The sequence below is a fragment of the Lepidochelys kempii genome, chromosome 2 (assembly GCF_965140285.1).
Source record: "Lepidochelys kempii isolate rLepKem1 chromosome 2, rLepKem1.hap1, whole genome shotgun sequence".
Taxonomy (NCBI): Eukaryota; Metazoa; Chordata; order Testudines; family Cheloniidae; genus Lepidochelys; species Lepidochelys kempii.
In genome coordinates, this window is record NC_136381.1 from 22,068,152 (window position 1) to 22,081,243 (window position 13,092).

The 13,092-nt window shown below is 44.1% G+C and overlaps 1 protein-coding gene across 1 annotated transcript in view; it reads right to left on the reverse strand.

Moving 5' to 3' along the window:
• The window catches only part of FER1L6 (fer-1 like family member 6), a 148,439-nt gene that overhangs the window by 23,858 nt on the left and 111,489 nt on the right, over positions 1 to 13,092 (reverse strand). The window contains exons 30-33 of the mRNA XM_073329149.2: positions 12,644 to 12,763; positions 11,396 to 11,521; positions 10,315 to 10,442; positions 8,364 to 8,534 (exon numbers count right to left, since the gene is read on the reverse strand). Of these exons, the coding sequence (XP_073185250.1) occupies positions 8,364 to 8,534; positions 10,315 to 10,442; positions 11,396 to 11,521; positions 12,644 to 12,763 (545 nt within the window). The remainder of the gene's footprint in view (positions 1 to 8,363; positions 8,535 to 10,314; positions 10,443 to 11,395; positions 11,522 to 12,643; positions 12,764 to 13,092) is intronic.

The window sequence follows — 13,092 nt, forward strand, 5'->3', positions numbered from 1 at the left end:
ATCATTCAGGACCTGGTCCAACACTAACTAAAGTGAATGGAAGTCCTTCCACTGACTTCAGTGGGCATTGGATCAGGCTGTCAGGTTGACATAGAATTTTAGAAATAATAGAAATGTAGGGTTGAAAGGGACAATCAAGTCCAGGCCCCTGCTTTGAGGCAGGACCAAGTAAACCCAGATCATTCCTGACACATGTGTGTCTAACCCAGGGGTGGGCAAACTTTTTGGCCCGAGGGCCACATCAAGGTTGCAAAACTGTACGGAGGGCCAGATAGGGAAGGCTGTGCCTCCACAAACAGCCTGGCCCCCGCCCCCTATCCACTCCCTCCCACTTCCCGCCCCCTGACTGCCCCCCTCAGAATCCCCGACCCATCCAACCCCCCCTGCTCCTTGTCCTCTGACCGCCCCCTCTTGGGAACCCCCGCCCCTAACCGCCCCCCCTGAGACCCCACCCCCTATCCAACCCCCTTTGCTTCCTATCCCCTGACTGCCCCGACCCCTATCCACCCCCTCACCCCCTGACAGGGCCCCCAGGACCCCCGACCCATCCAACCACCCCCCCACTCCTTGTCCCCTGACCACCCCCTCCTGGGACCCCCGTTCCTAACTGCCCCCGCAGGACCCCACCCCCTATCCAACCCCCCCTGCTCCCTGCCCATCTCCCCTGGAACCCTCCAACCCCCAGGACCCCGCCCCCTATCCAACCCCCGCTCCCTGTCTCCTGACCGTCCCCGCCCTCCCACCAACCTCTGCCCCATCCAACTGCCCCCTGTTCCCTGACTGCCCCCCCTGGGACCTCCTGCCCCTTATCCAATCCCCCTCTCCCCCTGCCCCCTTACCATGCCACTCAGAGCGGCAGGACAGACTTATTGGAAAGCCTGGGAGGTGGGGGGGTGCAAGCCACGCTATCCGCACGGCAGCATAACTACAGGGGTGGGGGAACAGCAGGGGAGGGGCCAGGAGCTAGCCTCCCCAGCTGGGAGCTCAGGGGCCAGGCAGGACGGTCCAGCCCACAGGCCGTAGTTTGCCCACCTCTCGTCTAACCTCTCCTTAAAAGCCACCAATGACAGGGATTCCACAACCTCCCTTAGTAACCTATTCCAGAACTTACCCACCCTTATAATTAGAAATTTTTTCTAATATCTAATCTAAATCTCCTTTGTAGATTGAGCCCATTACTTCTTGTCCTACCTTCAATGGACATGGAGAACAACTGATCACAGTCCTCTTTGTAACAGAACAAGAGGTTCTCTCTCATCAATGGGAACTTAGTGCACTCCCTCCATCACATTCTCCGCCCCAGCCAGCTTGAAGAGCTGGGACTAGTACCTGGGACAGGAAGAGAGTCCGGGTCTCCTCCATGCCGTTGCTAACACTAGGGCACCAGACAGGCCCCATAGCTATTATTTTGAATAGTGTGGCGATGGGGTCTGGGCCACAGGCATAGATCACGGAGGTCATACATGATGGATGTGACATGGCTCTAGTATAAGCCGATGTAACTCCGTTGGCTTCTGTGGGGTTGATGTTACTTACACCAACGTCCGAATTTGACCCTATAAGGAAAATCAAACTTTCAGTGACACCAAGGGTATGTCTACACTGCAGCTGGCAGCATGCTTCCCAGGTCGAGTATACAGGCACACACTAGCTCTGCTCAGGATAGCTCACTAAAAATAGCAACGCAGCTGAGGGTAGCATGGGCGGCAGCTCGAGCTAGCTGCCTGAGTACAAACTTGCCCAGACTCCCAGGGTGCGTGTTAGCTCTGGGTAGCCCAAGCTGCCGCCCATTCTACCCCCCCCCCTCCCGTCTATACTGCTATTTATAATAAATGCAGCCCTTAGGTTATTTCTAGGGTGACCAGATGTCCCATTTTTAAAGGGACAGTCCCGTTTTTTGAGACTTTTTCTTATTTAGGCGTTTATTACCACCCACCCCCTGTCCTGTTTTTTCACATATATGCTATCTGGTAACCCTAGTTATGTCTACACTTTGAGCTGGAAGTATAAATCCCAGCTTAAGGAAACAGACCAGTGCTCACTCCGATCGAGCTAGCATACGGACCCTGGACTTCAGAAAAGCAAACTTTGACTCCCTCAGGGAACTGATGGGCAAGATCCCCTGGGAGAATAACATGAGAGGGAAAGGAGTCCAGGAGAGCTGGCTGTATTTTAAAGAATCCTTATTGAGATTACAGGGACAAACCATCCCCATGTGTAGAAAGAATAGTAAATATGGCAGGCGACCAGCTTGGCTTAACAGTGAAATTCTTGCTGATCTTAAACACAAAAAGAAGCTTACAAGAAGTGGAAGATTGGACAAATGACCAGGGATGAGTATAAAAATATTGCTTGGGCATGCAGGAGTGAAATCAGGAAGGCCAAATCACATCTGGAGTTGCAGCTAGCAAGAGATGTTAAGAGTAACAAGAAGGGTTTCTTCAGGGATGTTGGCAACAAGAAGAAAGTCAAGGAAAGTGTGGGCCCCTTACTGAATGAGGGAGGCAACCTAGTGACAGAGGATGTGGAAAAAGCTAATGTACTCAATACTTTTTTTGCCTCTTTCTTCACGAACAAGGTCAGTTCCCAGACTACTGCACTGGGCAGCACAGCATGGGGAGGAGGTGATCAGCCCTCTGTGGAGAAAGACAGTGGTTCGGGACTATTTAGAAAAGTTGGACGTGCACAAGTCCATGGGGCCAGATGCGTTGCATCCGAGAGTGCTAAAGGAGCTGGCGGATGTGATTGCAGAGCCATTGGCCATTATCTTTGAAAACTCATGGCGATCCGGGGAAGTCCCGGACGACTGGAATAAGGCTAATGTAGTGCCCATCTTTAAAAAAGGGAAGGAGGATGATCCTGGGAACAACAGGCCAGTCAGCCTCACCTCAGTCCCCAGAAAAATCATGGAGCAGGTCCTCAAGAAATCAATTCTGAAGCACTTAGATGAGAGGAAAGTGATCAGGAACAGTCAGCATGGATTCACCAAGGGCAAGTCATGCCTGACTAATCTAATTGCCTTCTATGATGAGATAACTGGTTCTGTGGATGAAGGGAAAGCAGTGGACGTGCTGTTCCTTGACTTTAGCAAAGCTTTTGACACTGTCTCCCACAGTATTCTTGTCAGCAAGTTAAAGAAGTATGGGCTGGATGAATGCACTATAAGGTGGGTAGAAAGTTGGCTAGATTGTCGGACTCAACAGGTAGTGATCAATGGCTCCATTTCTAGTTGGCAGCCAGTATCAAGCAGAGTGCCCCAAGGGTCGGTCCTGGGACCGGTTTGGTTCAATATCTTCATAAATGATCTGGAGGATGGTGTGGATTGCACCCTAAGCAAATCTGCAGACAACACTAAACTGGGAGGAGTGGTAGATACACTGGAGGGTAGGGATAGGATTCAGAAGGACCTAGACAAATTGGAGGAATGGGCCAAAAGAAATCTGATGAGGTTCAACAAGGACAAGTGCAGAGTCCTGCATTTAGGACGGAAGAATCCAATGCACCACTACAGAGTAGGGACCGAAAGGCTCGGCAGCAGTTCTGCAGAAAAGGACCTAGGGGTTACAGTGGATGAGAAGCTGGATATGAGTCAACAGTGTGCCCTTGTTGCCAAGAAGGCCAATGGCATTTTGGGATGTATATGTAGGGGCATTGCCAGCAGATCGAGGGATGTGATTGTTCCCCTCTATTCGACATTGGTGAGGCCTCATCTGGAGTACTGTGTCCAGTTTGGGGCCCAACACTACAAGAAGGATGTGGAAAAATTGGAAAGAGTCCAGCGTAGGGCAACAAAAATTATTAGGGGACTGGAACACATGACTTATGAGGAGAGGCTGAGGGAACTGGGATTGTTTAGTCAGTGGAAGAGAAGAATGAGGGGGGATTTGATAGCTGCTTTCAACTACCTGAAAGGGGGTTCCAAAGAGGATGGATCTAGACTATTCTCAGTGGTAGCAGATGACAGGACAAGGAGTAATGGTCTCAAGTTGCAGTGGGGGAGATTTAGGTTGGATATTAGGAAAAACTTTTTCACTAGGAGGGTGGTGAAACACTGGAATGCGTTACCTAGGGAGGTGGTAGAATCTCCTTCCTTCGCAGTTTTTAAGGTCAGGCTTGACAAAGCCCTGGCTGGGATGATTTAATTGGGTATCGGTCCTGCTTTGAGCAGGGCGTTGGACTAAATGACCTCCTGAGGTCCCTTCCAACCCTGATATTCTATGATTCTACTAAAAACAAAAGTGTAGCCACACTAATGTGAGCAGCAGGCGGGGCTAGCTGCCCCATACACCATCCTGTCCGAGATGCTAGGTATGTGCTCAGGAGACTAGTCCCTCCCACGGCTTGCACTACTACAGTGACAGTATTTTTAGGATGCTAGCTTGATCAGAGCTAGTGCAGGTATGGCTTCTAGAGCTGGAATTTACATTTCCAGCTCCAAGTGCAGATGTACCCTTTGGCTCCTAAGTAACTTTTGAAAATGGGACTTAGACACTTTTTAAAATTGTGCCCTATATCTCAATAAGTGTATTGAAATACTAGGATTGCCACAATGATTCTTACTAGGGCCTGAGTCACTACTCTGTGACATTGGATTTTCCCTGGTGTAATTCAATTGATTTATATGGAGTCACGCAGGTGTGACATAGCAGGGAATCTGCTGCCCCCCCCCCCCCCCAGTTTTTAGAGGTCATGGAAGTTCTGCAGCCAAGCAGTATTCCAGTTTCTTTTGATTAGTTAATTTCAGATGCTGTACTTGAGACTCCATTATTAAGAACAAAATAACAAATTCTAAGCACTGCATAACATGCCTGCTAAAATAACAAGGCAGCTGGAAGCTAGAACTGAGGCACTTCTGGTTATAAAAAAAACTGAATAGGCAACAGAAAAAATGGTCTTTTGGAGTCAAGTTGCAATAACAAGGTAAAATGTCAAGAACTCTGCTTACCAATTTATTATGCAGTTTAAAATCACTCCCCACATTTTTAGCATATCAACTGAAGTACTGCAATCAGGCACATCTAGGGATAGATCCTCAGCTGGTGTAAATCCATTAAAATCAATTTAAACTAGCTGAAAATATGACCGTTAGTGTTAATGCAGTCCCAACATTTCACGCTTATCATTGTAAGGGGGAAAAAAGGCAAAATTCACAGAGGAATAGACATGGGGAAGCACTGGCATGTGGCTACAGAGATGCGTTTATTAAGTACAGACATAGACCAAGCTAAAGCCAGTGAGGATTTCTCTCTTCAGGTGGTTGAATCTAGAAACCAATCGATCTGTGATCACAAACTATGTGACGGTAATCATTGGAGTCAATGGACACCAAAACCCTGGGCTTGCCTACGCAGTGGGTAATGGAGTCTACAGGGGTGTGGTTTCTAAGGCAGACTAATGTTGGTGTGCATTACCTGATATATGTAGACCCAGGGGTGCTGGAACAATTTGTACAGTGGAGGTGCTGAGAGCCATTGAACCAAACTGTAAACCCTGTATATGATGGAAACCACTTCAAGTCAGGGGGTGCAGCAGCACCCTTAGTTCCAGCACCTGTGTGTAGTTCCCTAGTGTGCTTTAACATAGTACTGTTTTAAACAGCACTACATTAAATTGCACCAGCAAGGTCTACATGGACCAATTAATGCACAACCCATTAGTGCACTTTAGAAATCACACCCTTGTAGAGCACATTACCCCGCTGTGTAAACAAGCCCCTACTCGTGGGACAGGGATATTATACTTTAAACCCTGGCCCAGATCAGGTGACTGGGGTCAGGAAATAAAATTCAGTCTCTGATCAATACTCCTTGTGACACGCCTTTACTACCCACTATCTCCAGAATCTACAGCCAAATTCTGTTCTCATTGACACACGAAAATCCAGAGAAACTCCAGTGGCTTCAAGGCAGTTACTTTGGATTTTTACAAGTGTAACTGAGACCAGAATTTGGCCTTACCACTATTGCACAGCCACCTCAGACAGAGATTTTTATTCACCCTTTGATTCAGTAAAATCTCCACCTTATGTTTATCAAACAAAGACACTTAAATATAGACAGTTTGCTATCTGGAACTAATTGTGAGTAAGTAGGACTGTTGGTTTTAAAAATACTCACTTTCTACTTCTAATGCCTTGTGACACAATTCACAGACACACCCCTGGAACCCCGACCTGGGGTATTATATCTGCTAACCAAGATCCATAAACCTGGAAATCCTGGGCGCCCCATCATCTCAGGCATTGGCACCCTGACAGCAGGATTGTCTGGCTATGTAGACTCCCTCCTCAGGCTACACTACCAGCACTCCCAGCTACCTTCGAGACACCACTGACTTCCTGAGGAAACTACAATCCATCGGTGATCTTCCTGAAAACACCATCCTGGCCACTATGGATGTAGAAGCCCTCTACACCAACATTCCACACCAAGATGGACTACAAGTCGTCAGGAACAGTATCCCCGATAATGTCACGGCAAACCTGGTGGCTGAACTTTGTGACTTTGTCCTCACCCATAACTATTTTACATTTGGGGACAATGTATACCTTCAAATCAGCGGCACTGCTATGGGTACCCGCATGGCCCCACAGTATGCCAACATTTTTATGGCTGACTTAGAACAATGCTTCCTCAGCTCTTGTCCCCTAATGCCCCTACTCTACTTGCGCTATATTGATGACATCTTCATCATCTGGACCCATGGAAAAGAAGCCCTTGAGGAATTCCACCATGCTTTCAACAATTTCCATTCCACCATCAACCTCAGCCTGGACCACTCAACACAAGAGATCCACTTCCTGGATCTCTAATATCTCTTATCTGGATCTCTTAGTGCTAATAAGTGATGGTCACATAAACACCACCCTATACCGGAAACCTACTGACCGCTATTCCTACCTACATGCCTCCAGCTTTCACCCAGACCACACGACACGATCCATTGTCTACAGCCAAGCTCTATGGTACAACCGCATTTGCTCCAACCCCTCAGAGAGAGACAAACACCTACAAGATCTCTATCAAGCATTCTTATAACTACAATACCCACCTGCGGAAGTGAAGAAACAGATTGACAGAGCCAGAAGAGTACCCAGAAGTCACCTACTACAGGACAGGCCCAACAAAGAATATAACAGAACGCCACTAGCCATCACCTTCAGCCCCCAACTAAAACCTCTCCAACGCATTATCAAGGATCTACAACCTATCCTGAAGGACGACCCATCACTTTCACAAATCTTGGGAGACAGGCCAGTCCTTGCCTACAGACAGCCCCCCAACCTGAAGCAAATACTCACCAGCAACCACATACCACACAACAGAACCACTAACCCAGGAACCTATCCTTGCAACAAAGCCCGTTGCCTACTGTGCCCACATATCTATTCAGGGGACAGCATCATAGGGCCTAATCACATCAGCCACACTATCAGAGACTCGTTCACCTGCACATCTACCAATGTGATATACGCCATCATGTGCCAGCAATGCCCCTCTGCCATGTACATTGGTCAAACTGGACAGTCTCTACGTAAAAGAATAAATGGACACAAATCAGATGTCAAGAATTATAACATTCATAAACCAGTCGGAGAACACTTCAATCTCTCTGGTCACTCGATTTCTGATCTAAAAGTGACTATTCTTCAACAAAAAAACTTTGAAAACAAACTCCAACGAGAGACTGCTGAATTGGAATTAATTTGCAAATTGGAAACAATTAACTTAGGCTTGAATAGAGACTGGGAGTGGCTGAGTCATTATACAAAGTAAAACTATTTCCCCTGATGAAGTGAGCTGTAGCTCACGAAAGCTCATGCTCAAATAAATTGATTAGTCTCTAAGGTGCCACAAGTACTCCTTTTCTATTTCCCCTTGTTTATTCCTCCCCCTCCCACTGTTCCTCAGACATTCTTGTTAACTCCTGGAAATGGCCCACCTTGATTATCACTTCAAAAGGTTTTCTTCCACCCCACTCTCCTGCTGGTAATAGCTCATCTTAAGTGATCACTCTCCTTACAATGTGTATGGTAAATATCCATTTTTGCCTGGTCTGTGTGTATATAAATCTCCTCACTGTATTTTCCGCTTTATGCATCCAATGAAGTGAGCTGTAGCTCACGAAAGCTTATGCTCAAATAAATTGGTTAGTCTCTAAGGTGCCACAAGTACTCCTTTTCTTTTTGCGAATACAGACTAACACGGCTGCTTCTCTGAAACAATTCAGTTTAACAAAACCTACAAAACTCAAAGGCTGAAAAATGTACAATGTTTGGCTAGATCAGTTTTCATCAAGAAGCTTCCTTGCAGGTCACTCATTTCTCGTATATGCACAAACCAAGTGACTGAAGAGGATCTTACTTTTCATATTGACTTTGTAGACCACAGGTAGCCCGGTGCCTGCTGTAGAAACGATTTTCCAAATCAATTTTAGTTTCTCCAATGAGGTCATCCGCTCCAACCATATCATGGTCATAGATCAGGATGGAGAGCACAGATTCCTTAGGGAAAGTGGCCTGAATTTCAAATGATCTGAGGCAAAAATAGATAGGATTTTATAAGACAAATCATTTTTAAAGCTACAAGTATCAGTCATAAAAGGTATAGTGGATGCTACAAGTGCACAGTATGCCCGCAGGCATGAATAGTTTCTTCAGTTAGGTATTTTTACTGAATACCTGAACACACTGAAAACATGCTGAATAAAAGGAGTATAGTGCCCTACCTAATCAGTTCCAACTGAGGTTATGCATCTGCATTTTGTTTCTGAATGGTTTGTATTCTTGAAACAGGAAGTACTAAAACTCTGAAGAGAGAACCCATTTCCATGAGATTTCTTGCCGAATTCCCAGACCAAAGAAAAGTGGCTAAGTTCAGATAAACTCTGATTACAAACTGAACTGACCCTTTGAACCTGAGGAAGTCAATAGGAGCTGTTCATGCTAAGCACTTCTGCAAAGTACACCATAGTGGCTTAGATTTTCAAACCTGGCCCCAACTGTGGGTGTGGAACTCTTTTGAAAATCTGGCCCTCTGTGGCTAAAGCAAGGCACTCAGAAATTGACTGGCCCAAAATCAAAGGCTACCTTTGAAAACTGGGCTCTGGTTTGGTCCTAAAAGTCTGAGATTGTTTTATAGTAATATTCAGATTTAAAAACACCACCACAAAATTTGGAAATTAAATTTTGGAAATTAAATTTGGAATTAACTAATCAGGAAAGAGAACTTGGAGTCATCATGAATAGTTCTTTGAAGACGTCCACGCAGTGTGCAATGGCAGTCAAAAAAGCAAACGGGATGCGGAGAATATCTTATTGCCCTTATATAAATCCATAATACGCCCACATCTTGAATACTGCGTACAGATGTGTCTCAAAAAAGATATACTGACATTAGAAAAGGTTCAGAGAAGGGCAACTAAAATGATTAGGGGGTTGGAACAGGTCCCATATGAGGAGAGATTAAAGGGGCTAGGACTTTTCAGCTTGGAAAAGAGGAGACTAAGGGGGGGATATGATAGAGGTATATAAAATCATGAATGGTGTGGAGAAAGTGAATAAGGAAAAGTTATTTACTTGTTCCCATAATATAAAAACTAGGGGCCACCAAATGAAATTAATGGGCAGCAGGTTTAAAACAAATAAAAGGAAGTTCTTCTTCACACAGCGCACAGTCAACCTGTGGAACTCCTTGCCTGAGGAGGTTGTAAAGGCTAGGATTATAACAGGGTTTAAAAGAGAACTAGATAAATTCATGGAGGTTAAGTCCATTAATGGCTATTAGCCAGGATGGGTGAGGAATGGTGTCCCTAGCCTCTGTTTGTCAGAGGGTGGAGATGGATAATAGCAGAGAGATCATTTGATCATTACCTGTTAGGTTCACTCCCTCCGGGGCACCTGGCATAGGCCACTGTCAGTAGACAGGATACTGGGCTGGATGGACCTTTGGTCTGACCCAGTATGGCCATTGTTATGTTCTTAAATTTAACTGTCACTGTATCTATTTCACTTTAAGATAACTAATCACCTCATTAATCTGAGCTGACAAGATCATTTGCTGCTTCGTTTCTTGTTGTGAAATAAAAAGCCTTCTGCAGATTGAATTTCAGGAGGTGTTTGACTAGCATAAAAATTGAATAATTTGTAATCATACAATGTGACACAAATTCTTGAGATTTTAATTACGAAACCTCCAAACACACACATATCATTGCATAATAAATGCACTCTGCTCTTGAAAACAAGCAGAAATAACTGTAGCAAAATCCTAAGGCAGAAATCACGACGGACATTTAAATAAAGCCATCACTCACCTTCCAAAAACTGGGTTTAGTTGTTTGGGGATGTAATTGGCCTGGTCTTTAATTTCAGTTTTGCCTAGTCTGAGCACAATATAGGGATCTGAGGTGCCATCTGGATCAGCTGGGCTAAGATTATATGCCTGACAAAAAGAAAATACTCTTTCATCAAAATCCAAATGCTTCATTAAAGGTAATCATTAAATGTGGTTGTTTTCTAATGGAGCTGTTTTTCCACTGGCACATGGGATGTTCTGGAAACACAAATGCTAAGCTAGTCCTGCCTACTAAAATAGAGAGAGCTCCACTCGGGAGAGAGTGTTTGGAGACTGCTTAGGGCCCAAGTGCAAAGCCGAAGAGAGCAACTAGAACGGTCCCGGGCACTGTTGCTGATCAGAATGGAATGGGTGAGGTGAGAGGAAGAGAAAGAGCCAAAGGAAGAAGCTGACTTTGCTGGAGGTTTTCAAGTCCAAATCTATGTGGGATTCAAGGGGATTTTCCCATAAACAATGGGCCAGATCCTCAGCTGGTGTAAGTCATAGCTCCATTGACTGGCCCATTGTCTGTGATGGATGTGATCTGAAAGCATTTAAACACAGAAAAAAAAGTGTCTTCTTTCTCTGCTTCTCTTTTGTCTTTTAATTTAATTTCCTCTCCCTAACTCCAGGTTTTTTCTACCTTATATCAACTGATTTTCTTTTCTGCTTCTCTTTTGTTTCTCACTAATACAGCTCACTAATGGCTGTCTCTCTCCTCTGACTTCTCCATTTCCCACCACGTTTCCTCAGTATTTGACCTTCCTAATTTCTACCATTGTTCCTTCAAGTTCATCATTCAGACTCCTACCCCTTTGCTTTCTCTTAAAGATATATTCTTCCATTCTCTCCTTCTCCTGCATGCTTCCTGCTTTGTTTGTCCCTTTTTTGCTATGATCCTCCCAAAACAGCCCCTAGAGTTCCTCTTCTCCAGTCAACTGGGCGTCTTTGTGATTTACTATGAGAAGTCCTGACTGGCTGCAGATGCTACTCTGTTGTACTCTAACACCCCCACCCCCCGCCCCATTATTTCAAGGCAGAAATAGAAGCTGTACACTTACTCTCACGATATACACCCGAACCAGAACTTTGACTGAGTTATTCGGTGGTATCCCTTGCAGAACTTTAGGCTGTCCTCCTTCCATTGAGCTGGAATCTTCAGGACTTTTGTATATGCAGAAAGAGCCCTGTGGATATACAATGTTTTATTTCCCTGGAAAAAACAACAGACCCAATCCAAAACAAAATCCTGGTGTGCAGACAAAACTTAATGAATGCAGTTTGCATAGACACATATTCATGTGTGCCCATCCACATTTTGCACAAAGGAAAAAAAGTGTAATAAATGCACTAAACCATGTTTCTGAAAATATTTCTGTTTTGTTTTGTTAACCTTCCAAAGTACTTCCTTTCAATAACTGTATTTAACTTTGTCAAGACATTCCCAGAGATACCTGCAAGCTCCTAGTCACAGCAGTATTAAATAAATGAATGCAACAGTTGTGGCTATTCCCATCTTCCAGACACCAATATTCTAAGGGTCACCATTTTGCTCTGAATCACACTCGTGTAAATTAGAAGAAATTCCATTGACTTAAATGGAACTCTACTTACAACACTGTGACTAAGAACACAATTTGCCTTTAGCTATGTAGTAAAAACTTCAGCCCCCATGCACATCACAGTATTAACTCATCTTACTTAAATAACCATTATTACCTAAAAACAATTATCAAGTCATTTTAACAGAGATTTCCCCGATAGAGAAAGAAGAATCCACAGGCTCCTTTAAGGCACTGATTCCTCTGAAGTATAAAATACATCAGTTTTAGATCACACAACTATTATATTAATTGTGCTTTGAAGTATACTTGCAGATTTCCATATGGTAAGTTGTATTAGGTTGGGTAAGAGAACTAAGTAGAAGGCCAATCATTTAAGCTAGATAAGATAAAGTACCAGAAATTATACTGAAGAAATAAACTTGCATGGACTGCATAAAGTAATAGGTCAATTCTGGCTCTACTTACTATGAATCTGTGATTTAACTCAGCTTTAAATAAAAGTCCTGACTCAAAACGACAGTAAACATTGTGGGTTGGAAACTGCCTCCATCAGTCAGACAATAAAAGAGAATAAATAGCAATCCTCATATGTAACACATTGTGTCTTTGGATCTAATAAGAGAATTAACTATGTCAATAGCAGATGGGCAATGTAATTGAAATGCATTTTCTGTACACCTAGAATATCACTGAAAACATGCATTTCTCTAAATTACAATGTATCCAATCAGCATTTAAACTCACCTTAAATTTTCCTATTATTCTGTCCTCATGGTCACTGTGATCTTTGCCTCTGAAGAGTTCAAACGTTTTCACCCAGTCTTCAAAGTTATTAAATTCACTCTCCAGGTCTCCATCATAGATCTTTGAAAAAATGTGATAATGCTCATTTCACAAGACATAGCAAGTAAAAACACAGCAACTGTTGTATTAACTGGTGACTTAAAGTTCAGCTCTAGCTCAGTGTTTAGGTTTTATAAAATCAAGCACCTGTAAAACCTTTTAGTAACCAACAGAAAAATATCCCGTTCCCCACCAGTGATGGAAACTTTTAACAAATTCACCTCTGGAGTAGCAATCCAAATACTCTAGTACTGTATTAATGCATAAGAACCTGAAAGCAAGACGGATAAGAAAAGGTATTCTGGAGACAATCTTGCCTAGATAGGTAGAGATTGGATTGCCTAATAAAG